At 40.5% G+C, this 24743-nt stretch overlaps 1 protein-coding gene across 2 annotated transcripts in view; it reads right to left on the bottom strand.

Annotated features, from left to right (window-relative positions):
• Nucleotides 1-6155: 6155 nt before the first annotated feature.
• The window catches only part of LOC132682464 (histone-lysine N-methyltransferase SETDB2-like), an 89070-nt gene continuing 70482 nt past the window's right edge, over nucleotides 6156-24743 (bottom strand). For both annotated transcript variants that reach the window (XM_060637913.2, XM_060637911.2), the window contains 9 exons: nucleotides 23234-23341; nucleotides 16999-17132; nucleotides 13685-13728; nucleotides 13436-13495; nucleotides 11236-11291; nucleotides 10520-10586; nucleotides 9760-9900; nucleotides 8674-8745; nucleotides 6156-6966 (listed from right to left, as the gene is read on the bottom strand). In XM_060637913.2, the coding sequence (XP_060493896.1) occupies nucleotides 6785-6966; nucleotides 8674-8745; nucleotides 9760-9900; nucleotides 10520-10586; nucleotides 11236-11291; nucleotides 13436-13495; nucleotides 13685-13728; nucleotides 16999-17132; nucleotides 23234-23341 (864 nt within the window). In that variant the 3' untranslated portion in view covers nucleotides 6156-6784. The remainder of the gene's footprint in view (nucleotides 6967-8673; nucleotides 8746-9759; nucleotides 9901-10519; nucleotides 10587-11235; nucleotides 11292-13435; nucleotides 13496-13684; nucleotides 13729-16998; nucleotides 17133-23233; nucleotides 23342-24743) is intronic.

Below are 24743 nucleotides of genomic sequence, written 5' to 3'. Positions count from 1 at the left end.
TCTCTGTCTCAAAAATAAATAAACGTTTAAAAAAAAAAAAAAAGAATTATGGAGATGGATGGTGGTGGTGACAACACAACAGTGTTGAATGTATGTAATGCACTGAACTGCACACGTAAAGGTGGTTAGCTTGATAAATTTCATGTTCTATGTATTTTTCCAGCATTAAAAAAAAACGGTACTATGATTCTTAGCAGGTATCAGGCTGAAAACAGGTACCACAGTGAACAGGTCACCTGTTTCTCAGTTGTATCCCCTACTCCCATAGAAATCTTTTGGTTTTGGGGCACCTGGGTGGCTCAGTCGGTTGAGCATCCGACTTCGGCTCAGGTCATGATCTCACAGCTTGTGAGTTTGAGCCCCGCGTCAGGCTCTGTGCTGACAGCTCGGATCCTGGAGCCTGCTTCGGATTCTGTGTCTCCCTCTCTCTCTGCCCCTAACCCACTCACATTCTGTCTCTGTCTCTCTCTCTCTCTCTCTGTCTCTCTCTCTGTCTCTCTCTCTCTCTCTCTCAAAAATAAACATTAAGAAAAAAATTAAAAAAAAAATATTTTGGTTTTATTCCTACTGAAAGATAATACGATTGAACTGTCACAGCAGAAAAATGCATCTGGATCCTTGTACCTATAAATGAAGGGAAGGACAGTCCCTATCCTCAAGGAGCGTGTAAGTTATTAGGAGAGGGGAGAGAGAAGTTGAGGAATTAACGTAAAAACATATTTATAAACAATTTTTCACAATAGGTGGTGCGAGAAAACTTGATAGCTTATTATGAGAAATAGATGCTCTGAAGATAATGTCCTTCTCACTCATTCCAAAACAGCAGGTAAGTGGCATAAGCAAAGGCTTAGAGGTGGTGGCTGATAAGCCTTCCAGAACTTACCATTAGCAAGTTTGGTTAGAATGGAGAACATAAGCCAGGGCCCATTAGGAGGAAACGTGGGCAAGGAGAGGGTGTGTGTGTGTGTGTGTGTGTGTGTGTGTGTGTGTGTGTGTTTGAGAACATTTGTTTCCCATGGTGCCAGACATTATGCCCTATGCTTCACATATTTTCTTCTTTAGTGTCCACGTTTTGTACCGTAAGGCATAAGGTATGTAGAGTTAAGCTCAGATAGATTAAGTAATTTGATTGAAGTTTTTCGGTAGTGAATGACATAGCACAAGTACAAACCCAGGTTTAATAGTTTGCCTAATATTTGCTTACTTAGTGACTGTCAAACACATGTTGCTCCATTGTGCCAAGTTGCCTCCCATGGTAGGAATGACAGATTAAATTTGAAGGTAAAGTGGGGGACAAAGGTTTTCTCTTAAGTAAAGATCATGACATCAAAACTCAGATAAGCTTTGCTATGGGATATAATAGCAGGAGAGTAAGTTACAGTCGTCACCTGGACCAGGAGAAGTCTTCGTTCAGTGCATCTGGACGGAGTCTTCTGTAGTTTTTTTTTATATTCAGAATTCTTATTTATTGTGGTAAAACATAAATGAATTTACCATTTTAACCATTTTTTATTTTAGAGCACATTCAAGGAGAGGGACAGAGGGAAAGAGAGAATCTCAAGCAGGTTCCACATTCATCATGGAGCCAGATAACGGCTCTGATCCCACAACCTGGGATCATGACCTAAGCTGAAATCAAGAGTCAGATGCTCAACTGACTGAGCCAACCAGGTGCCCCCCTTGTAACCGTTTTTAAGTGTACAATTCAGTGGTTTTAAAAATTGAAGCATAGTTGGGGCGCCTGGGTGGTTCGGTTGAGCATCTGACTTTGGCTCAAGTCATGATCTCATGGTCTGTGAGTTTGGGGCCCATGTCAGGCTCTGTGCTGACAGCTCAGTGCCTGGAGCCTGCTTCGGATTCTGTGTCTCCCTCTCCCTCTGCCCCTCTCCCACTCATGCTCTGTCTCTGTCTCTCAAAAATGAATAAATATTAAAAAAATTAAAAATTGAAGTATAATTGGCATATATCAGGTTTTCAGTAGGTAATTTGATAATTATGTACATTATGAAATGCTTACCATGGTAAGTGTATTTACCATCCCTTACCACATGGTTAATACAGTACTACTGACCGTATTTCCTATACTGTACTCTTCATCCCCATACTTAATTATTTTATAACTGGAAGTTTATACCTCTTAATCCTTGTCACCTATTTTGCCTGTCTCCCTGTCACCCTCCTCTCTGGCAGTCATCCTATATTAACGAGTTTGTTTCTCTTTTCTGTTGTTTGTTCATTTGTTCTGTTTTTTAGATTGTTTATATAAGTGTAGTCATACTTTGTCTTACTCTGACTTACTTCGCTTAGCATAATACCTCTAGTTCCATCCACATAGTTGCAAATGGCAAGATTTCATTCTTTTTTGATGGCCAAGTAATACTCCATTGTATATATACACCACATCTTCTTTATCCATTCATCCATCAATGGACAGTTGGGGCTCTTTCCATATTTTGGCTATTGTCAACAATGCTGCTATAAACATTGGGGTGCCTGTATCCCCTTCGAAACAGCATACCTGTATCCCTTGGATAAATACCTAGTAGTGCAATTGCTGGGTAATAGGGTAGTTCTATTTTTAATTTTTTGAGGAACCTCCATACTGTTTTCCAGAGTGGCTGCACCAGCTTGTGTTCCCACCAATGATGCAAAAGAGATCCTCTTTCTCCTCATCCTCACCAACATCTGTTGTTGCCTGAGTTGTTTATTTTAGCCATTCTGACTGGTGTGTTGAGTCTTCTTTTTTTCTTGATGAGTCTGGCTAAAAGTTTATCAGTTTGGTTTGTCTTTTCAAAGAACCAACTCTTAGTCTCATTGAACTTTTCTTTTCTTTTTTTCTTTTTTTGTCTCTTTCATTTATTTCTTCTCTGATCTTTATTATTTTCTTCCTTCTGCTAAGTTTTGGCTTTGTTCTCCTTTTTCTAGTTCCATTATGTGTAAAGTTAAATTGTTGATTTTCCTTGTTTCTTGAGGTAGACCTATATTGCTATAAACTTCCCTCTTAGAACTGCTTTTTCTGTGTCCCAAAGATTTTGGATTGCCATGTTTCCATTTTCATTTGCCTCCAGGTATATTTTCTCTTTGATTTTTTTTTGTTGATACATTGTTTAGTAACATGTTTGCCACATGTTTGTGTTTCTTCCACTTGTCTTGTAATTGATTTCTAGTCTCGTATGGTTGGATATAATTTGTGATACATCCTTGGTATAATTTCACTTGATACTTCACTTGATATGATTTCAGTCTTATTAAATTTATGAAGGCTTTTTTGTGACTAGTCATGTGCTGTGTCCTGGAAAATGTTCCATGTGCACTGGAATATGTATTCTGCAGTTTTAAATGGAATGTTATGTATATGTCTGTTACGTCCATCTGGTCTCATGTATCATTCAGAGCCACTGTTTCCTTACTGATTTTCTGTCTCAGTGAGCAAGGTATCCATTGGTCTAGGTGGGGTGTTAAAGTCCCCTACAGTTATTGTATTGCAGTCAACTTTTTCCTTTATGTCTGTTAGTATTTGCTTTATATATTCAGGTGTTTTTATGTTAGGTATATAAATACTTAAAATTGTTATATCCTCTTACGAGAGTGATCCCTTTATCCTTATGTAATGACCTTTTTGTCTCTTGTTACAGTCTTTGCTTTAAAGTCTATTTTATCATTAGGTGGCTTGGTGGAGCACTTGGGTGGCTGTCACTTAAGGATCCAGCTCTTGATTTTGGCTCACATCATGATGTCACTGTTGTGAGATTGATCCCCGCACTGGGCTCCATACTGAGTGTGGAGCTTGCTTGGGATTCTCTCTCTCCCTCTGTCTCGGTCCCTTCCCTGCTTATATGAGTATTGCTACCCCAGCCTTTTTACTTTCATTTGCAAGATAAATATTTTTTCATCCCTTCACCTTCAGTCTGTATGTGTCTTTAGGTCTGAAGTGAGTCTCTTGTAGGCAGCATATAGATGGGTCTTGTTTTTTGTTTTTTTTTTTTTTATCCATTCATTCACTCTTTTGATTGGAGCATTTAGTCTATTTACATTTAATTATTGATGGGTATGTACTCCTTGGCATTTTGTTAATTGTTCTCTAGTTGTTTTTGTAGTTCTGTTTCTTTCTTCTTCTCTTGCTCTTTTCCCATGGGGTTTGATGACTTTCTTTAGTGTCATTCTTGGATTCCAATCTATTTTTTGTGTATTTATTATAGGTTTTTGATTTGTGGTTACCCCAGGGGGTTCTCATGTAACATCCCATGTGTTTAGCAGTCTATACTGAGTTGATGGTCAGTTCAGACACACAACGGTGCTAAATTTTTACTGCCTCTTCCGTGTTTTATGTATATGATGTCCTACTTCACATGTTTTTATTTTGTGTACCCCTTGGCCAATTTTTACTAGTTATGTAAGTGAACAACACACTGCTGGATGTGGCAGTGCAGGTGTGCGTGGGGCAGGTGGGTTGGATGGATAGGTTCCTCAGGAGAACGTAGGGGCAGGGTACATGGTGATGGCAAGGTAGATGGAGAGTGTCAGAACTGACTCCTGAAAGCCTCTGGCTGTCTAGGGCTGGGGAAGGCAAGGAAAACACCAGCAAACACTTCTGTTCCTGGAGAAACAAATGAATTCTGCAGATCCCTGCCCCTCTGGCACATACCCTAAAGTCAGTCACTAAATCGTTAGCTGTATCCCAGGCATTTTCCAGACCACTGAATCTGTGCAGTGTCTTAGGTCGTCATTCAGTGTGCTGGCCATTTAAGGGCAGAGACTCCATTTCGTATAGCTCTCTGGCTCTCCCCAAGTTAAGCCCCATTGGTTTTTAAAGCTCCCAGAATTCAGCCCTGCTGATTTTCAAAGAGGAACCTGGCTTTACAGTGTGGATCCCCAGGGTGGGGGGTGCCCAATTTAGGGCCTGGGACCCCTGCTCCTTTGTGCCTAAGATGTCCCTACTATTTAGTGGGTAGTCATACCAGGGGTGTGGCTACTGACTGTGTCTCTCCCCCTCTTCCCCTTTTTTCTTTAATTCTTATTGATTTATTCTGAGAGTGTGTGTGTGTATGCGAGCAGGGGAGGGACAGAGAGAGGAGAGCGAGAATCCCAAGCAGGCTCCATACTGTCAATGTGGAGCCCAACACGGGGCTTGAACTTAGGAACTGTGAGATCTTGACCTGAGCGCAAATCAAGAGTCAGACACTTAACTGACTGAGCCAGGCAAGCACCCCTCCTCCTACCCTTTTCGATGTAGCTGCCTCTCTAGGTCTATCGGTGGAAGACCTGTTCTGCCAGTCTTCAGGTTGTTTTCACAGAGAGTTGTAGTACATATGCTTGTTGCCTTGGTGTGTCCCTGGGAGGTGAGCCCAGGATCTTTCCTAATCTGCTATCTTCCTTGACTCCCTCCTGTAGTTTCTTAAATGCTTGGGTGATTCTGATGTGCAGCTGAATTTAAAAGCCACTAGATTTAGATTTTTGTCAGGTAATTATGAATTCAGCTAGGGTTGCCCTTAAAACAGGAATGGACGTGTACTTTTCACCTATATCCTATTCTTCATTCAGTGGATATTTTTTGAGTACTTAAAACGTGTGAGACACCATGCTGGGGACTTGGATCAAACTCATTTTGCAATGTGGCATTATTGTGTATCAGAGTAGTGGTAAAAAGAAATATGAATGTCAGGTTTTCAGGGATCAGATTTGGTGCATAAAAATCCAAATTGTTTTGTCAGAGAAAAGTCTTAGTGATTGTTTTTCATTCTTGTGTATTCCAGCTGATGTTCTTTTGTGGTCATTTTAAATTGAAATACTTATTTTAAAGATGATATACCCCCATGTAGTGACTGCAGCCAAAAAGAAATTTAAAAAGCAGACTTTGTCGGGTCACCTGTGTGATTGTCAGTGAAGCGTCTGATTCTTGATTTTGGCTCAGGTCATGATCTCACGGTTCGTGAGTGTGAGCTCCACTTCTGGCTCTGTGCTGACAGCGTGGAGCTTGCTAGAGATTCTGTCTCATTCTTTCTCTGCCCCTCCCTTGCACGCGCACTCTCTCAAATAAACAAACTTAAAAAACCCAAAAATAAAAAGCAGACTTTGTGATGACAGGTAAATTTGGTATAAGTGGAGTAAAATATTCAAATTTACTTTATCTGAGTCATTATGAGCTGGAACTAGTCTCAAAGGATAATAACAGTTTATGCATTTATTGAGCATCATAGGTGCTGGGAATGTGTTGAGAGCAAATCACAGGAATAGTGAGATTTTGCCCTCAGAATTTATACCCTAATGGTGGGATGTAAGATACAATGGGTTACCTTGGGAAGTGATCTCAGAGGGAAGAAGGGGTAGAACTGGTGTAATGAGATCTGCAGGCAGAACAGGCAGAGAAAGGAAACAGAGTAGTTAAGGCTTCACAGCAGGACAAGCAAAGGCCCTGGGGGGAGCCTTTACTTCCAGGAGCATCTTGTATGTTATTGAAGTCAACTTAGATCACTGGAGTGGGGGAAGCATGGGAGGCAATGCACCAGCATGAAGCCACCATCAGACTTTCAGGGCAGAGGGTGGGAGAGATGGGAGGTATAATCTAATTTACTCAAGTAGAATCTGAGAAACATTTTGTTGGAGAACAGAAGTGAGATGATAAGAGGGAGGCAGTAAATACCCAGTCAGGCATGAAATGTAGGGACAGGTAAGAGTTGATGAGGATTGAAGTTTGAGGACCAGAGAGACCTGAGAGGTGTAGGTCTAAAGATGTGTGGCTTCCACAGGTTAGATCTTCCGTTGGCAGCCTGCTTGCAGCTGAGCCTCATTCCTGGCCCAGGAAATAGTAATCCTTAGAAGACCCGGAAGATACTGAAGTAGAACTTGACCTAAGTTCTCTATCTTCTTGAAGAGACCGCAAGGTTTTTTTTAAGTCCTGAAGTCCTTCAATCTCTTCCTTCAGTTGCTTCTGCCTTTCTTCACATTGATCAATTTTATTCTCTATTGCTGTGATAAGAAATGAAATGATTTCAGGTTGGTAGTTTTATAAACAATGGACTATTTCTAGCCCCTTTTACATGCAAGTGCACAGTAGTGCACAGTGCTGTGCAGAGGACCTGGTTCTTATATGCCTTTTCTTCCTCTTCTAATTCAGGATAGAATTCTAGTATTTATCACATACAGCTGGTCAGTACATCTTTAGAGCTTGACTCCCTATTGTATATCTTTGAGAACTCAAAAGCAGAGACTGTATTATCTTCATGCTACACTATATCTGTTAAGTGGAGAGAGCATGTGTGTAGAATAGCAAGGTTAAGGGCAAATCATTTATAAAATTGCATCCAATTTTTAATGTTACATAAAAGCTTTTGATTTTAGGAATAGGAAGGCTTTTATTGTGGAAACAGGCTCTGTAAATGACAATATTACTCAGTGACAATGTCATTTTTTGAAAACTTAGAAGTTGAAGAATATTAAAACGCACACATACATAATCTTTCTCTAGAATACCTGTAGTTAACTTTCTTGAACATTAGGCTAAATTAAGCAAGATGAGATGTCAAAAGTTAGGCCTTTTAAGTTCTAATGCAATTCCAAATAATGCCTCCTCTTGGTGCCCCACACCTCCCAAATACTACACTGTAATGTGTATACTCTCAACCTATGCAAGTAGTGACAGGTGCTAGAAATGTAACTTTTGTATGAAAGTCTCCTACAAAATTAGGCTTAAAAAATTTTTTTAAAGGCTGCTTTAAAAAATATATGGATACTCACATTAGCAGTATGCATTCTCAAGAGACTATTAAAGGATATGCTGGTTTTTCTGATTAAAAATGTAATACAGAATTTGAATGGAGTGTAGGGCACAGTGTACAACTTTAGGGGGAGCTATTTACACCAAATTCTGTGCGAATGTGTGTCTCCCACTCTGGCCAGGATGTGCAGTGCCCAGCCTGTCCAGCTGTGTGGGGCAGCTTGAGAGAGAGGTTGATCAGACTCATCAGTAAGTGGAAATTTAGTTTTGAAAGCATGTTTATGGTACAAGGACCTACTCAGTAAATGGTTGATGTATTATTAACATACAATGTCGTATCAGTTTCAGGTATACAATATAATGATTCAATAAAACCTTTCTGTAAAATAGCAACCATTTAAGTCTCTGCCCCCTCCAGGCTTTCTTCTTTTTCAAAAGTTTCTTGACTTTTTTCTTGCTCATCTTTTTTTCTTAAAACTTGAGAATAAATGAATTACAACCCTCCTTCCCTAGTTAGATTTGAAGATTAATACCAAGAGAATTAAAATTTGTACACATTAAGTCCAGGGAGGGAGTCAAGCAGCCATGGAGTTTATCACAGCCTTGCTGCCTCACCAGTTCCTGCTGAATCCTGAATAAGGGGACTGAATACCTCCCATTTTGGAATCATTTAAAAAAGTAGAAACAAAAAATGGAGTTTTTACTGATTACTAAGATACTGTGTATATGTGGAATATGTAATGTGGCACTGTCCAGCCACTTACAGAGAACGATGGTTTCCATTTGGGTGCACTGTTTTCTGTTGTGTGTGTGAGTGAGGGGTCATAATGCTTTGCAATGGGCTTTTTCATTTAATAAGACAAAATTCTTCTGAAATAGGATTTTTATCTGCTGCATAGTAGTGTATTACTTTAATATATATATTTACAAACTGTGCTGCTCAGTTATAACTCACGTACCTGTTTGAAAATTTACAAATGTGTCTTCAAACAATCTACTGTCAAAAAGTGAAGTACCAATTTCTTCATAGTCTGTAGGGAGAAAAACATTTTCAGTTTAAATAATTTATGTAGGCAGAAACACCTTACAAAGTAACCCCAAATAAGGAAAAGTAACCAGAGCAGCCAAGCACGGGGAACTGTGGTATCTGTCAGAATCAGACTGCTGAAGCAGCAGTATCCCCTGGGGACGTGTTAGAAATGCAAATTCGTGGCTGGGTGAGGCCCAGGTACGTGTTTTAACAAGCCCTGCAGGGATTCTGAGAGGCAAGTTCAAGTTTGAGAAGTGCTTGGTCTAAAGTAAAGAAATGAATGAAAGAATGTCATGAGTGAGCTTTTGGAAAGGTCTTCATAATTTCACTTTTTGATTTTGTCGTGTTGAAAATAATCCCTCTCAGATAATCATATACTTTACATTGTTGCCTAGAGTCTAGACTTGTCGAGCTTTTCCTTGTAAGATAACCCCATTTGTCATGAAGTTTAGAAGCTCACGGCGTAGGTTCTAAGAAGGCAAAGTGGCTATACACTGCGTATATAAATGGAACTTTGGCTTCCCAGACAGCTTTTTTACAAAAGGTCACATCTAACTAAATGAAACATCAAAGCCTTACTTTTCCTTCAGTGAATTTTGAGTTAACATTATAAACAGAGATGTAAGGAATAGAATTTGAGTCAAATCAAAACTAAATGCCATTTTCAGATGTTGGCAACAAGTTGTTGGCTGTATGACTGCGTGTGGTTCTGAACATACCTATCCCGTTGCGGGGGGCGGGGGGGGGTCACTCTCAGCTATGCACTTCTGGAAAGTACATTGAAACTTTCAGGGCATCAGGGTGCTTTTGACTGCATTAAGTTTCTGAATTACCCACATCCTACTGATTTATTATAAACAGGATCTCTAGAGATCTGAAGCATTGAATTGTATCAAAGAATGAGATAAGGCAAAGAAAAAGAAACCACACAGAAGGAAAAGGTGCACTTTTTGTTTTGTTTTACAGGTAGGTTTGTGGGAAGCCTCTACATGTAGAAATGTTGCTATTTCAATACCTGATTCGGAAGCAGTCTCATCCATGAGTCTTTCTTGAATCAAATGAAGTTTGTCTAATATTTCTTCAAATAAATCATCAAGAAGCCCCACTTTCTTACATTTCTTAAGAAAATCAGTTTTCACACTTGATCTAATTGCATCTAAAAATAAGAAACACATTTTAGAAGGAAATAGTCTCAGGGCTGCTATCATCAATCCCTATGTGGTCACTTCTGCAGACCTTGCCTAGTGATGGAGGAGCACAATTAGTAAGATAATAAATACAGCACCTTTGTCTTTTAATTGTAATTTTCACCATACCTCATTTTTTTCCCTAGCTGAAACAATGAATGTTACAACTAATTCTATGAATCAAGAGGATTTTCTAAAATTTAGTTTCAAAACTTTGATAGCCTCCTGTCATGATGGAATGTCTATGTTTCCTTGACAGGAACCTGTAATTACTGGCTTCAGCTTCCTGGGGGGAGTGGAGGGTACAGTGCAAGGGGCAGCGTGTCACTGGATTCTGAGCTCAGGTAACCCTGGCTTCTAGATCAGGAAGTATATCCTTTCTTTGTACTAAGAACAATGGACCATCCCTACCTAAGATTACTTTGATCTGCTGGCCTTATGATAGAGTGGACAGCTACGATAAAAGGTTCCTATTCTAACAATTACCACAAGTCCAGAAGAATAAAGTGGGATACCAATTTTGAAAAAAATGAGTCTTCATTGTTATAAGTATTGTAAGTCATATTTGTTACAAAATTTATAGCAAACCTGTGTGTCTGCTGTCCTCTTCCTTCATTTCTTGTATGAATCTATTGAGTGTCATTGTTTCAGATGGCTAGAGGGAGAGAAGAATCAAGATTACACTTACTGTTGGCATTTAATGTTGCGTAAAATGAAAACCAATGTTTTGTTGCATGTAATTCATCAATATGCCCATGGTGAAAATCATGCCCCATATTCATTGATAGTTTACTTGTAGACATCAAATGTATTTTTGTATAACAAAACATCAAGAGTTGTGACTAGTTCCTGTTGTATAAACAACAAGAGGTGAAAGGTTGCTAGCTTATATGAGCTGATACATAAACTTTCAAGTTCCCAAAATACTTCATACACTTTATACATAATAGTAATGCAGAAAATTATGAGTTATAAGTTAGGTCAAGTGTGGATCGTGCAACTGAGAAATACTTGGCTAGGTAAGGATGCTTTGCTGCACCTTGCCCACATTAAGACCATAAGTGCACGGTGCACTTAGACACTCTCACTGATGTGGTCCCAGGGCCTGTGTTACAGGAGCCATGGGACCTGTCACCTCCTGCAGGTCATGTGCTAGGATACCCAAGACACAGCCAACTTTTCTTTTACATTCACCTTATGTTTCTGGTACCATATCACCTGATATGCAGAACTGTTTTAGAACTGTTAAAACAAGGATTTTGTGTAAAGAAACTGAAAGCTATAATAAAATGAAGTCAAATTACCTGTACGGGAACGCCTGTTGAGAGGCGTTTCTTTCTTCCTCTTTTTCTTTTCAGTCCTGAAAAATCAGTTGAAAATATGAATCATGTAGAAACCAGAATCCAAAAAGGAAAAGATAGATGCTTGACTACATAAAATATAGAACTCCTGTATGCTAAAAGTTATTACAAAGTCGAAAGATATGGTGGACTTACACTAAATGTTTGCAACACATATGATAAAGTACCAATTTTTAAAATCTAAATATAAATCAATATAAAAAAAGCAGAAAAATGGGCAAAGGGGGGGACCCTCTAGGAAGAGTTCATTAAAGAGACTGGATCACAGGAAAACAAATATAATTGATGAAAAGATAGGGGGATACATTCACCTTTACTCCTAAGTGAAGACATGCAAAATATTTCTCCTACCAGACTGACAACGATGAAGGTGTTTAATATATGTTTGGAGGGATTGGGATAATGGTGTACTGCTGGTATTACAGCCTCTTTGGAAGGTAATTAGCCCATTGTTACCACAGCTTCATTGTTTATACTCTTGGACCCAGCAATCCACATGAAGTTTTCGAAATGGTATGGTTCATAAAGGCACAACGATGAATGGAAAAAAATGTTAACTACGTTATTTAATGTGATAGAAAATTATGGAAAAAAGGGTGCTTGGATGACCCAGTCTGTTGAGCGTCCAACTCTTGATTTTGGCTCAGGCCATGATATCAGGGTTGTGGGACTGAGCCTGGCATCAGGCTTGGCACTGAGCATGGAGCCTGCTTAAGATTCTCTGTCTCTGCCTCTCCCCTGCCCACATGTGTGCTCTAGCTCACTCTCAAAAGAAAATGGAAATAACCTAAGTGTCTATTCAGAAACTAGTTCAGTTGTAAGTCAGCTATGCAACTGATACACTGGAATAACATGCTGCCTTTTAAAACCAAGGTATGTGTATTTGTATGGACATGGAAGGATCTCTAAAATACAGTGGGTGAAAAGAAAATATAGTTACTACTATATTTCGTATATACAGGAAATTTTTAGAGGAATACAAATGAAACTGATAGTTTCCTCTGGGGAGAGGATTCATAACAGTGTTTTCATCTGCTTTTCAAAACTATTGATTTTTTAAATTTCTTTAAAAATAAAACTAATACATTGTTACCTTTCCCTATCAATAAACACTGATTGGGGCACCTGGGTGGCTCAGTTGGTTAGCCTCCCACTTCATCTCAGGACATGATCTCACGATTTGGGGGTTTGAGCCTCACACTGGTGTGGAGCCTGCTTGGGATTCTCTCTGCCCCTCCCCCACTTGTACTCTCTATCAAAATAAACTTTAAACGTTTTTTTAAAAATAAACATTGGTCAACAGCTATATTTTTAATAGTAATTTCTTAAAAAAAATTTTTTTTAATGTTTTATTTTTAAAACATTAAAGACAGAGACAGAGCATGAGCAAGGGAGGGGCAGAGAGAGAGGCAGACACAGAATCTGAAGCAGGCTCCAGGCTCTGAGCTGTCAGCACAGAGCCTGACGCAGGGCTCGAACTCACGAACTGCGAGATCATGACGTGAGCCAAAGTTGGACGCTTAACCAACTGAGCCACCCAAGTACCTGTAATTTTTTTTTTTTAATAATTATTTTGAGAGAGAACAAGCACACCTGCGTGAACAGGGAAGGGACAGAAAGGGAGGGAGAGAGAGAATCCCAAGCAGGTTCCTTGCTGTCAGTACAGAGCCCAACGTGGGGCTCAATCTCACTAACTTTAAGATCATGACCTCAGCCAAAATCACTGAGGCACTTAACCAACTGAGCCACCCAGGCACCCCTGATAGTACTTTCTGATAAAAGGGTAATGACTGAAAAATGAACATTGTTTAGAGAGTGTTGTTTACTACCAAAAAAAATGCAATTGCTATAACATGGAACTAAGCCTTTCCAAAGAGGTCCTGACTCTGGTCCACAGTGAGCATTCCAGATTTAGTGCTGATAAGACATTGCTGGTCAGGAGTACACAGAGGCCATTCATGAATGAATGTACATCCCATAACTTCAGTTAGCCAGGGCCCACTTTTCCTTAATTAGAACTGAAATGCTAACCACGAATCTTGAGAAAAATTCAGGGAACATGCAGCAATTTATCAATGTTATCTACTGAAAATTCTGATACTCGTTTAGAAGAGAAGCAGTCGCAAAAGTCAAAGCTTTTTACCATATCCTCGGTTGGTCTTCTGCTTGTAGTGAGAAGGGGAAATACCAGACAGAGACTTTCCTGAAAGGTGCACAGAAGAAAAGTCCATTAACATTGCACACTGCACAAAGAGACTGGCAATTTTATAAATAGGTAAAAATTTAACTCAAAAACTTATTTAATTCAGTGAGGCTAGTAAATCAGATTTCCATGTTTTACCTAAATGTATACCTTTCTTTAAACACACAGTACTAAATTTTAGAGACGTACCATCATGAGTGTCTTTCAGTGCAGCATGTTGTTGGCAGAACACTCTGAAAACAGGCAATTTCAAAGAATTAATATTTTTACTTACGCTTTTAAAATATGCCGATTTTCCTATGATTTTAAAAAGGAACTAACCTATTTTTCATGATGACTTTACCCTAAATATTTGTTACAGAAAAATACTGTCCACACCTGTGTAAGTTACTGACACTCATCAAGTGCAGACGGGGCCTCTGTCAGATGTCTTTTGCGTTCTCAGCCCTCGAGTACACTCTCCAAAGGGGCGTGTGTGAAATATTTTGAATAAGTAGTTCATATATAGTAGTCACTGGGATTTTACTGTATAAAGATATCTAGAGATCCCATGTCTAAGATAAATTTTCATCTGACTACACAAAGTTCTGATTTTCAACAAAAGCACAAAATTGCATGCGTTAATTTTGGGAAAAGTAGTTTTCTAACTCAACAGATCTCTCCCCCAGAACTCAGGGCTGAACTGCACGAATCTAGAATGGATCAATGCACTGGAAGAGAAGAAAGCAGCAGAGCACACTATGAAGAAGAAATGGAGTGAGTTTTGAGGAGCTGCTCAGGCCCCATTTTTTCTCCAGGCTTTCTTCCTCCTTAGCCTCCAGCTACGTCTCCCTTCCTTTCCTTATTGTGCTGACCCTCAGGAGGCAGGGTCCCTGTTGCCTAAGGGAACCTATGAATTCTTCTCGTCTTACACCAGTTTCCACCTCTTCCAAGCAATCTTCCTGGAAATCCACCATTTGCCCATGCAAAGTTAATCTCCTCACCCTTTGAATTCCAGTATCTGAGCACTTTCATTTCTTTTTTTATTATAAAGAATTTCAAACATGTATAAAAGTGTTAGAGAGATGATGAACGTCATGGCCCCCACCCCTCACCTAGTTTCAACAATTATCAACTCAAGGCCAAGCCAGTTTCATGTGAATCCCTTCCTGCTCCCATCATGCCACATGCTTCTAATCTGGCCTTTCTGGTCCTTCAACAAGGTGATAGGTTTTCTGAGGCTTAGTCCATGTCCTGTGTCTCTTCCTAGTCTTACTACACCTGACAAGATGTCTTATGTATGATAGGCACTCTAACAACTGAATGTTTAAATTCAAAAAATCCATAGAAATTCACCTGATACTTGATAATGACAAAAATGATTTTAGTGAGTCTCTATTCATTGGTTCTACTAATACAAGATCAGTATTTTTGCAAACTTTAAGATATAGCAGGAACTTGGGGTGCCTGGGTAGCTCGGTTGAGCCTCTGACTCTTGATTTTGGCTGAGGTCATGATCTCACAGTAATGTGATTAATAAACATAAAAAAAGGGTGGGGTGCCTGGGTGGCTCAGTCGGTTAAGCGTCCGACTTTGGCTCAGGGCAGGATCTCAGCTCCTGAGTTCGAGCCCAAGTCAGGCTCTGTGCTGACAGCTCGGAGCCTGGAGCCTGCTTCAGATTTTGTCTCTCTCTGCCCCTCCCCAGCTCATGCTCCATCTCTCTCTCTCTCTCTCAAAAATAAACATTAAAAAAAAAAAAATGCAGCAGGAACTTGACTCCTTTTTGTTCAGTCTTGTAGCTCTGCTAATAACAGTCTGTTTAGTGGTTATTTGAGGTCATTATGGAAGTCATAATTAAATGAACTCTTTAGGAAGGTAAAAACAAAGTGAAACTATTGCAGCCCATGAGTTTCACAAATCAAATATAAAAAGAAGATGGTACAAAAACATTTATATATTCCTTTCTAGTCTCAAACAATAAAATACCTATGGACCTTGCTCAAAATCAGATTTGAGAGAGCATGAGTAGGGGGCAGAGAGAAGGAGAGAGAGAGACTCCCAAGCAGGCTCCATACTGTCAGCACCAAGCCCAACTCGGGCCTTGATCTCACAAACTGTGATATCATGACCTCAGCCAAAATCAAGAGTCGGAGGCTTAACTGAGCTACCCAGGCACGTCTTTAACAAATTTCTTGTAATGGTAGGCTTGCCCCTATTGTTTTAGAATATATGGCCCCTAAGCCTTAAGAGGGTACTGTGGTGAGGAGCAAGCCCTATGAAGCCCTAAAGCCCAGCTCGAATACTCATCAGCTGTGTGAGCTGGACAAATTACTAAGTCTCACAGGGACTCAGTGTCTTTGAAAGCTGGGGTAATATCTACCTCACTGGGCTGTTAGGCAGATTAAAAGAGTTAGCATTTGTAAAGTACTTGGAAGTATTTATGGCACAAAGTAAATGATTATTAGATAAAATAATACAAAATGATAAAACTGGAGATATGTGCCCAAAGAGGAAAAAAATCTAGCCTATAAATGCAATTTTAAAATATAACTTAGGAGCTCACAAAAATCATATTAAAAACATAGTGCTCTCATTCAGAATATTATGAATAAAAATATATACTCCACTGAAATTTAAAATATTCTCAGAATGTATGCACAGGCCCTAAGGAAGTGAGAAGTGTCTGTCTGGCTCTTCAAGCCATCATTTTCTTTTTTATTCCATTCCATAACTTTAAAAAAAGTGAAAACTTCTTCTAGATATTTTCTTAACTTTATATGTCATGTTTTAGACTGCATCTACATACCAAAAAAGGGTAATCCATTGAATCAGTTCAGTTAACAACTGGCTTACCAATTCCATCTGACTAAATTGTCTTATATAACTGAACTGCCATCTTGCATCAGAAGGAAGATCAAGTTTCTTCATTGATAAAACAAATACAATTCTATTGGACTTGAAACATGCCATACTGGGTCCAAATTACCATTAAAGAATCACTGAAGGAAGAGAAGCAAGATTTAACAGCCAAAGACAATTCAAATAGAATTAATTTCTTCAAGGACTCAATGACTGATTACTGTATTTGCTGCATAGTTTATCATTTTTAAAAGCTGTTTATATGTAAGATGGCGGTGAGAGTGGTGGGAAAAAAGCATTCAGCAGACAAGATGGATAAACCATGGACTTGTGGCCAACAAGTAAGGCTCCTGTTAGGAGAAGAGGGCAATAGTCAACCGGTCTTGTGGCCACCCATTAGGTCACTCATGCCACTATGGCAACCAGCACTTTTTACCAGGAAGGAAAGGATGTAGGAAGAATAAAATCAAAACCGACCCTGCTTATTTTCTTTCTATTAGATTTAGGGAAGGTATCGTGAAGTCGGGTTCCCAAATGAGCATCCCCCAAACCATGTTCTTACTTGGAAACCATTTGCATGAAATTATCTTTGAAAATCTGTTTGTCTTAATCTAACCACTCCTTATTCCATTCCCCCAAATGTAGTTTTAAAATTGATTAAATACTTATAAATTCCTCGAGATCTATCGGTTTGTAGAACTGCGTGGGCATTCTTGGCACAGAAAAAGTGGTAACTCTTGAGACAGGCTTTTATATCACATCCCACGGTGGCTCCTCTTTTATTACAGAATGCGCACGTCTATAAAAGAACAGATTTTACTGAGTAAGCACCTGTTTTTCATAATCTTTTTTAAAATTTAAAGTTAAAGGTGTCATTAAATCTTTTTTAAAAAAAATTTTTTTTTCAACGTTTTTTATTTATTTTTGGGACAGAGAGAGACAGAGCATGAACGGGGGAGGGGCAGAGAGAGAGGGAGACACAGAATCGGAAACAGGCTCCAGGCTCCGAGCCATCAGCCCAGAGCCCGACGCGGGGCTCGAACTCACGGACCGCGAGATCGTGACCTGGCTGAAGTCGGACGCTTAACCGACTGCGCCACCCAGGCGCCCCTAAATCTTATTTTTAAAGTCAGCAGCCCTAATGTCCTCATCCACAAATGTTAGGTATTTACAGCTGGCTGCTCATTTTGAAATTTCAGCAAAACCTCTGCTAGGTAAAGTGTTTGGTTTGTACTGGCCTGTAATAATTTGACTAAAAGCAGAAAACCCTTTTTATTTCCCCCCCCAAAAAAAATTTTTTTTAAGTTTACTCATTTATTTTTGAGAGACAGAGTGAGCGGGAGAGGGGCAGCAAGAGGGGAGACAGAGAATCCCATGTAGGCTCTACCAGTATAGAGCCTGATGTGTGGCTCCAATTCATGAACTGTGAGATCATGAGCTGAAATCAAGAGTCGAATGCTTAACTGACTGAGCCACCCAGGTGCCCCCAAGGACTTTAAGAGAGATTTCTAAAAATAAATTTGTCCTGTTCTGGGCAAGGGGTCCTGTTAAGGACACTGGGGCCTATGACGAGGGTGGCTCCTGGCAGTGCCCCCAAGGACTGTGCAAGGCACCGGTCTCCCCTCTCTTAGACCCAGGTCCTTCCCTGGGCATAACACTGCCTGTCTTAGAGTTTCTACTGAGGACAATGTGACATAAAGTAAGTGAAACATCTCTGGAGTCTATGTAGTAGGGCCAAAAATTTTAAATTAAAAAACAAAACAAAGCCCTGAGTAGTAAATTTTTTTCTAAGTTCAATTTATTTGATCTCTTGCTTTTATATATTAGCCAACTGATCTTGAATTTTATATATGAAGGTGATGCAGAGATGGCTAGGAGGACAGTCTGTGGCCAAGGAAATCTAACTGGTTTAGGGGAGTCCAAGGCATGCCCAAAGCTTATCACGCTCTGTTCTGAATGAAAGGGAAGCACAATGAAACCACCTTGCAAAACAGGAGATAGCTCACACATCCCAAAGTCAGCACAAGCAACCATACGAACAAAATTCAAATATGGGTAAGAAGTTAGATTATGCTAAAGGTGGGATTTCAAATCAGAGCACAAAAGGATGATCATTTAATTTGGAGGGCTATCTGGCATTATATGTAGAAAAAAAACAAAGTTACGTCCTTACCTCACAATATATTACCAAATAAATTACACATGGATTAAGGCTCTAAGAAAAAAATTTTAATTAATAAAAAATGTATGGTATTAAGGTCAAGAAGGCTCAGCAAGGAAGGAAACTCAGAAGCTGCAGAGAAAAAGACTGACAGATCGGACTACACAAAAAATTTAAACTTCCATTTGTATGGTGACAGCTACCATTAGAAAAAAAATGAAAGAAAATGTATGAAAACAGAAACAGACTCATAAATACAAAGAAAAAACTGGTGGGTGAATAGGTGAAGGAGATTAAGAGGTATAAACTTCCAGTTATTAAAAAAAATCAGGGGATATAATGTAGAACATAGAGAATATAGTCAATAATACTGGAATATGGTGATCAACGGTAATTAGGCTTCTTATGATCATTTCATAATGTATATAAATGTCAAATCACTATGTTATACACCTAAAACCAATATTGTATGTCAACTATACCAATAAAAAAAAGAAAAAAAATGTTTTGCTGCTTATTTGATAAAGGGTTGAGACTCGGGGGGCACCTGGATGGCTTAGGTGGTTACGCATCTGACTTCAGCTCAGATCATGATCTCATGGTTCATGGGTTTGAGCCCCACCTCGGTCTGTCTGCTGTCAGCACAGAGCGGGCTTCAGATCCTTGGACTCCCTCTCTCTCTGCATGTCCCACATTTGCACTGTCTCTCACTCAAAAATAAACATTTTTTAAAAAGGCCTAAGACTCTGATAAACCCACAGAAAAATGGGAATGGGCAAATCACAGAAGAAATACAAATGGTTAATAAAATTTCATTCACATAACGACTGCTGAGTAAATGGGACGTGGCCAGCACTGTTCTAAGGTAGAGGGAAACAGTAGTGGACAAGATATCTGCCCTTGTAAAGTTAACATTCTAGTGGAGAGAGACCATGATCACATAAAGCAAACCTAATAACAGTGATACATGCTTTGTATAAATTAAAAGAAGGTGAAGCGACACAGTTGCTGGGTCCCTAATTCAGGTTGGAGGTCAGCAAAGGCCTCTCTGAGGAGGTGATATAGAAGTTCAGATTTGAATAATAGTAAGAGGTCCTAGCAGGCAAAAAAGCAAGGAGAAGGCTATTGTAGGCAGAAGGCCTTATGTTCTGGTGCAAGAATGTGCTTCCCACCCACTGGCAAGCTCACCAGAAGGACAACAGGGATGGGCTAATGTTGCTGGAGCAGAGATTTGAGAGTCAAAGATCCAAGGGGTGAGCAAGGGGTTGGATCATGTATGGGATGCAAACCAGAGTAAGGAGTTAGGGTTTTGTCTTCATGCAATGGGAACATGAAGTGATCAGTATTTTAAAGACACTGTTGTGGCTTGTGTGGAGGATGGGCTGGGGCAGGGATGCACAGGAGACAGTGCAGAAAAAGCATCAGTGATGTTTAGGGAGATCTGGGACTTCACTGTGGTAGGTTAGTGACAGAAAGAAGGGGAGGATGCAGGGTCTGCGGGTGGCACTGACGGGCTCCACACTGGGCTGGGAGGTTGATGAGAAGATGATGATGGACGAATGGTGGGCTGTTCACTGAGGTGAGGACCCAAAGGGTGTGGATGCAGTGTGTGTATGTTTGGAGGGGCTGGAATTGTGTCCTTTGGCCGGTTTAATATGAGATGCTATTAAATATTCACATAGGTATGTCAGGTTGGTGGTCAGGGCTAGAGGCACAGAGGCCCTGGCACAAGTAGGGTTCTGAAGCCATGGGGACTGGAGGAGGTCACACAGGAAAGACGTTCAGATGGAGGAAGGAGCCCGGGAAACCCCGGGGACTGCACACTTTAGAGGTTGAGCAGAGAGGGCAAAACAGCCATGGTGCCTGGGTGGCAGCAGCCAGAAAGGTCAGAGAAGTAGCAGCACAGCATGTGCAGGAAGTCAAAGGAAGAAAGGGCTTCAAGGTGCAGGGGCGTGGGCAACTGTGTAATGAATACTGCTCAAAGGTCAGCTAAGGACAGAAAAGTGACATTGTAATTGGCCAGGTTTTTTTGTGTACAAAGGTGGGTTTAAGATGACATGATCAGTTGATCAGACATACATATGCTGAAGGAAATAAGCTAGTACAAGCTGGGATACTGATGTGAATGGGGTAAAGGGAAATGCAAGAGATAGTCCTTAAGGAGGGGCAGGTGATGACTCCAAAGTCTAAGTGGAGGGTTGGCTTTGACAAGAGGGAGGTCCCAGAGTCTGGGGACAGAGGTGGATGGGCAGTGGTTTGGATAGGAGTTCCTGGCTAATGGCTTCCATTGCTAGGTAAAAATCAGACAAAAATATGTACACCACCAAGATAAACTCTAATGTAAACTATGGACTTTGGGTGTTTTGATGATGTGCTAATGTAGGTTCATCGGTTGTAACAATGCACCACTCTGGGTGGGGGATGTTGATAAAAAGGAGGCTGTGTGTGTGTGTGTGTGTGGAGCAGTGGGAGGTTTATGGGAAGTCTTTGTACTTTTCCCTCAAGTGTTCTGTGAACCTAAAACTGCTCTAAAAGCAAAAAAGTCTATCAAAAAGAAAAATGAAGTATAGTCATCAACTTGGGGATGGGCAGTTGGGGTGGGGAGAGGTTCTAAAAAGAAAGGAAATGAAACAATAAATGTAGAGGGTGGAGGGTGAAGTGTTGAGATTCCTTTTGAGATTTGTGGCCGTGAATCTAAGATCAGGCAACACATTTGTGGGTTTTTGTCCGGTTGTTCAAGTGCTCAAGTGCCAGTCTCTTCAGCACAAGCAGACAACAGACAGATGCATTTCACCAGGGGTGGGGGTTTTGATGGTGGGTAAGGAAATGGTGTGTGAGGGTGGTGAGGAGAGGGAGTCCAGAGTGTTCGCAGGAGAGTGCTGGCAGTGCTGGACTGTGGGACTGGGAAGAACTGCTGGGGCTGGGTGGGGGTGGGGCGGGTGGGAGGTGCCTGAGGAGAACTAAAGTTCAACCTCACCAGTGAGGGGAAACACAAGGTACCACTTCCTGTCAGGTGCAAAAATTAAGCAGATTCGTGATGCTCATTTTGTCAAGGGCTGGGAAAAGTGCTGTTTCATCCACAGAAGTATAAAATGGTACAGCCTTTCTGGGGGACGGTTTGTTAGCACGTTTCAAAATTATCAGAGGGAATTCTCTTTGACTCAGCCATTTCACTTCTAGGAATGTGCTCTACAGCAACGCTCAAACAAGTACACAGGATATGTGTACAAAGATGTTTACTGCAGCTTTAGTTGTCAAAGTGAGAAGCCAGGGTCGACTCATTATCTACGACAAGAGATGGTTTCCTGCATTCTGGTGTATCTTACAGAATCCCATAAAGTCAGGAGACAGGATGCCACACACAGTCATGTACTTTTAGTTTTGTAAACATGCCATCCTCCTTCCCCATCTTCCTTACCCTCACTCCTCCCCAGCCAGGAAGGCTTCCTGGTGCTCACCTGTGCTAAGGTTCTTGCTTGCTTGAGTGACCTGTGCTGATCCTTCTCAAAGCACATCAGGCTGTGCAGAAACTGCCTTCATATATGTGTCAGCCTTGCAAGGACTACATAAATGTTTGTTCCAGATCACAAACCTTACTGTAGTGGTGGGCATTAGGTGCTCACACCTGCTGTACTGCTTGCTAAGCCGTGAAGGGCTTTCCATAGAGGAAGTCTGCTGTAACAGAACCAGGAGGGTAACTACTCCTCACTCTACCTTCCCAGGGGGAGCTGACCCCAGATCCAAGGGGATAGATACTAATTAGTTATGGTCACCTCCAGCAACTGGTGCAGGAGGATGGGTGTGGCTTAATTAAATTTTCAGAAGGGTCTTACTCCATACTTGGGGATGAACTTTTTCTTTCACCAGATGGGAACAAGAAAGCCTGACCCTTCGGTTGTTGCCTATGGCCTACCCTATGACCACAGAAGGACCAACTGATGTGGACAGGATGACAGAAAGGATGATGGGGTCTTGATGACACCATTAAGCCACTAAATAAACCAACTCTGAAGCCAGCATTCCCTCTGGCTAAGTGAGAAAATAAGCATCCTTTTTTTAAAGCCAGTTTGAGTTGGGTTCCTTCTACTTACAGCCCAAAGCATTCTAACTCCTATATACTTTGCTGATGAAGCATGTTGTAGTTTATTTTAAAATATTAAATGATCAGTAAAATCTAGGTTTCTAATACAGACCCTACAGCTTTTTTTTTTTTTTCAACGTTTTTAATTTATTTTTGGGACAGAGAGAGACAGAGCATGAACAGGGGAGGGGCAGAGAGAGAGGGAGACACAGAATCGGAAACAGGCTCCAGGCTCCGAGCCATCAGCCCAGAGCCTGACGTGGGGCTCGAACTCACGGACTGCGAGATCATGACCTGGCTGAAGTCGGACGCTTAACCGACTGCACCACCCAGGCGCCCCTACATCTTTTTTTTAATATATGAAATTTATTGTCAAATTGGTTTCCATACAACACCCAGTGCTCATCCCAAAAGAAGCCCTCTTCAATACCCATCACCTACCCTACCCTCCCTCCCACCCCCTATCAACCCTCAGTTTGTTCTCAGTTTTTAGGAGTCTCTTATGCTTTGGCTCTCTCCCACTCTAAAGACCCTACATCTTTCAGCTCTACAAGATGTGTCTCTATCCCTGGTTTACCAATCAAGTAGACTTTCTTTTGGAAACATCCCCTTTAATATCTGTTCGTTTTGTCTGAGTAATAAAGTCATTTGTACTTACCAACCTCCTTCCTCTATGGATTTCTTTCTTTACTGACTCCACATCAAAACTTCTGTCGTCATTACTTGGATCATGGTCCTCACATTCCACAAGTGCTGAAGAATACAGCTGCAGATTGGGAAAAGAAAAAATTCAGAATATGCTCAAAGTACCGTTGAGAGCCACAAGTCATAAAATGGTATCGAAAGTACTCACTGGGGGTGGAAGATGGATTGGGGGTATAACAGTGACCATCTTTTGGGGTGTATAAGCAGATCACAAGCCACCCTGCTTTTCTTTGGAAGGATCCCCAGGCATGTTTTATACTGCATAACCCTGACCCCAATGTTTAAATGGACCTGGTTAGGGCCCTGACCTGAAGCTGGGCCAACTGGATTCCCTACCCTGAGAAAGTGGAATAGACTCTAAGCCACATGATAGAGAGTAAGCCAGTCTGCAAAGAGGAAAACAAAAATGAGGGCTAGAGAGGACATCATGGGTTCCTGATGGCTTTCTAGCTACTGTTTCTTAGACATGCTTGTGTGTCTGCCTTCAGGAGCCATGAAATGCCCCTGAAGTCTGATTAAAGAGTCACTTTTATATGGAATATTACTGGGCAATCAAAAAAGAATGATATCTTGACATTTGCAACAACATGGATGGAACTAGCGTGTATATTATGCAGTGAAGTAAGTCAGAGAAAGACAAATATCATATGATTTCACTTATATGTGGAATTTAAGAAACAAAACAGATAAACATAGGGGAAGGGAAGCAAAAATAAGATAAAAACAGAGAGGAGACAAACCATAAAAGACTCTTGAGTACAGAGAACAAACTGAGGATTGCTGGAGGGGTGTTGGGTAGGGGAGGGGCCATATGGGTGATGAGCATTAAGGAGGACACTTGTGATGAGCACTGGGTGTTATATATAAATGTTGAATCACAAAATTCTATTCCTGAAATCATTATTACATTATATGTTAACTAACTTGGATTTAAACTTTTAAACAAAATTTGAAAGGCAACTTTTATGTTTAGGTTGGCTCAAGTTTCTGTGTGTTACCTGAAAACAAAAGAATCTAACCTATCTCTCAATTGAAGATCAACATTACACAATGCAATCACAAAGCAATCTATAGATTCGATGCCTTCTCTATCAAAATACCAATAGCATTCTTCACAGAACTACAACAAATAATACTAACATTTGTATGGAACCAAAAAAGACCCCAATAGCCAAAGCAGTCTTGAGAAAGAAGAAGGAAGTAGCACAATCTCAGACTTAAAGACACATATAATAATCAGACAGTATGGTACCAGCACAAAAACAGACATATAGATCAATGGAACAGAAATAAACCAGGAGACCACAGAAATAAACCCATGATTATATGGCCAACTAATCTTCAACAAAGGAGATAAGAATATACAATGGGGAAAAGACAGTCTCTTCAATAAATGGTGTTGGGAAAACATGGCAGCTACATGGAGAAGGATAAAGCTGGACCACTTTCTTATACCATATGCA

The sequence above is a fragment of the Panthera onca genome, chromosome A1 (assembly GCF_046562875.1).
Source record: "Panthera onca isolate mPanOnc1 chromosome A1, mPanOnc1 haplotype 2, whole genome shotgun sequence".
Taxonomy (NCBI): domain Eukaryota; kingdom Metazoa; phylum Chordata; class Mammalia; order Carnivora; family Felidae; genus Panthera; species Panthera onca.
The sequence above is the reverse complement of the archived record's forward strand: the minus strand, read 5'-3'. Positions and strand labels throughout refer to the sequence as shown.